The sequence below is a fragment of the Tupaia chinensis genome, unplaced genomic scaffold, assembly GCF_000334495.1.
Source record: "Tupaia chinensis unplaced genomic scaffold, TupChi_1.0 Scaffold000074_1, whole genome shotgun sequence".
Classification (NCBI taxonomy): domain Eukaryota; kingdom Metazoa; phylum Chordata; class Mammalia; order Scandentia; family Tupaiidae; genus Tupaia; species Tupaia belangeri.
The window spans coordinates 6,132,518-6,135,349 of record NW_006159534.1 but is presented as its reverse complement, the minus strand read 5'-3'; the positions used below and the strand labels follow the sequence as shown (position 1 = coordinate 6,135,349).

At 39.8% G+C, this 2,832-nt stretch overlaps 1 protein-coding gene across 2 annotated transcripts in view; it reads left to right on the top strand.

The window, feature by feature from the left end:
* CUNH1orf105 (chromosome unknown C1orf105 homolog) overlaps positions 1-2,832 on the top strand; it is a 41,830-nt gene that overhangs the window by 36,329 nt on the left and 2,669 nt on the right. For both annotated transcript variants that reach the window (XM_027768008.1, XM_027768005.1), the window contains one exon: positions 130-197. In XM_027768008.1, the coding sequence (XP_027623809.1) occupies positions 130-197 (68 nt within the window). The remainder of the gene's footprint in view (positions 1-129; positions 198-2,832) is intronic.

The following is a 2,832-nucleotide window of genomic DNA, read 5'->3' as shown; positions in this document are numbered from 1 at the left end:
AACCTCTCCACAAAAAAAAAAAAAAAAAAAGGATGTGTGAATGACTTTGATATCACTAAGATGGTTCATTATTTATTTAAATCAGAATGCAGGTATGGGCCATGTTGCAAATGAGACTTTCTTCCTCAGGTGCAACCAAGACCTGTAATGATCCCACGTGATCTGAAACTATCCTATGAGAATTTTATGAGTCATCGGTAAGTTAAAGATTTAAATCAGACATTAATTTTGGTTGCTTTCATCTGGGGGCACAGGATAGTGAACTGAGGGGCATAGGAGGTAGAGTTCTTAAGAAATGCTTGGAGATTGAGTTTCTTGACTAATTTCATTTCCTAGTTAAACCGAAAGGAAATGTTTAAGCATAAAAGTGAAACAGTTATTGAAACTGCTATAGAATATAGAATTATCCTTTTCTCCTTCACAAGAACGGTTTAGGAATAGGATGAGAGATATCTTTGATGACTTAGGTGGAATAAAATACGAATTCTCCATGCAGATGCCATGTCTGTTTCATGAGAGATGGGAGATGATACATCCTCTGCTACTTACTGAGTAACTAAAATTCCCCTTTTCAGTTTCTTTGGTTATCATTTACTATTTCTTTATCAAGATCAAGTATAATAGAAATAAAATCCAGTCAGAATTCTGATTGGTTTTTTAAGGGCTTTCCTTTATTTCACTATCAGACAGGAAAGAATTCAGTTTTTACCTTTTTAAAAGACTTAAGGGGGCCAACAGTGGCACAGCAGTAAAACGTGATGGTCTATGAAGCTAACCCATGTGGGAGAGTTCGGGGTTCCTGTCTGGAGACCTCCCTGGATACACCAAGCATAAGCATGCTCCTGATCTGGGGCTGGTTGAGGCCAGGAGTAGATTGTGACATTGGGACCCCATTAAGGGTGCTTTCTCCTTTTCCTTTTCTCCCTCCCCCTCTCTCTCTTTCTTCCCTTTTCTCTCAAGCTCAAGGAGGAAGAAAAAAAAAAAAAAAAAAAAAAAAAGCTCCAAACATGGAATCACTCTCCCTAAGGTAACAGCATAGGTCAACTTTGCCTTGCAGTACATGATTGGAAAGTAGACATATGACCAACAAAAAAAAGTTATAAGTGATCTAATGGTAATATTTAATTTCTTTCTCATACAGAGAGCAATAATATGGGGGAAATAAATAGGTCTTTTTGTGACTTTATATTACAAAGCAGTAGATGCTCGGATTCCGTTTAGGATGTTGGGGGCATTTGTTCCAGGCTGGGGTATAAACTCAGATGTGCAGAAATTATGTACCGGTTGCCTTACCCAGATAGATAAGGTCATGAAGGAAATGAGAATTTGGGCAGAATATCCTCCAACAAGGATAACATTACCAACACTGATCCTACACTTTCAAAGACCTCTTAGATGATGAAATAATTCTAATAAATATTCTTTGAGGACTTTAAATGGAAGCTGGACTCTTTAAAATCAAGGATTTCTGAGCAACAGTTCCCTCTTCCATGACTGACTTTTGAAATTTGTTATCACATTTTATTTATAATGAGGGTACCATACCTTAAATAAAGGCCCGCATCCCAGAAACATTAGTTGGTTTCATTTTTTAATGAAGCTCTTTCTCCTTTAAAACTGAAAGCAAGGATTCAATTAATCCTAAAGTCATGTCAACACCAAACAAACAAAAACCTCAATCTCTCTCTCTCTTTTTTCCCCCACGCAATAAGGAAAGTGTAGCACTTGTGTTTGAGGCTTAGCTAGAACGACTTTAAAGTAAGGACTGGTTGTGTTTGTAGCTTATAAAAATCTGTCCTCAGGACAGCAGGTGGTATGGGGACCATTGAATCCCAATGCTCAACTCCACCGTTAGAGTCCCAGACCTAGAAGCTTGAAAATCACACTCGGCACATGGGTGTGCATGCCCTAAATCTTGAGAGGAGAATGCAGGAGAAGGTATTGCAGTGTGGCCATCCCTTTGGGGGGTGGGGGGAGGCGGGGGGGTTATTTCTTTTTCCCTCTCTGTCTCTGTCTTTCTCTGGCAAGTGCATGCAAACTGATAGAACAAACAAACAAAAACCTGTCCTCATTTTTTAGGTCTCAGTACATATATAAGGAAGTAAAATTGTCCCACTGAAATAATAGTGCTTATTTAGACTTTTTGCCATATGGAGAGACAGAAAGAAAGACAGGGAAAGTGAGAAATCTCCCACAAGAGGAATGACCATGTCGCAATCCCTTCTCTCCCATTCTCCTCTCAGGATTTTGGGCATGCACACATGCCCAGTGTATTTTTCAAGCCACTGGGTCCAGTACTTGAAGGGCAGAGTATGCCAAGTGGGAATCCAGTGCCTTAATCACCACCCACTGGCTGGCCCAAAATAATAGGTTTTTTTAGATGTGACTTATAGCCACTAGAAGAATTAAAATAATGTTTGTTGGATGGAAGGAAGGAACAAAAGAAAGGAGAGGGAGAGATGAAAAGATGGGGAGATAGATACCTATTTGTTGTCCTGAAAATACCACCTGTATTTTTGTCCAAAATGAATAGATGAGAATTTTCTCTCTCATTTTCTCGGTCTCAAGAGTGCTTCAGCAGCATAAAATAAATGGGATTTGCCATATTCTTGGTAGCAAAGCAAAAGTAATCTCAGAAGATCGTTGTGGAAGGAGAAACCGTGGAAATAGTGTAGAGCCTTACTGATTTGTCCGCCTTCAGTAATTAAGCAATTTGGGACCAACAGGCAGCGTGGTGGGTTAGGACGCTGGACGCCCACATGGCCAACTGTGGTTTGAGCCCTGGACTTGGTGGCTTGCTTTCTCACTTTTTCCTCTCTCTTTCTCACACTC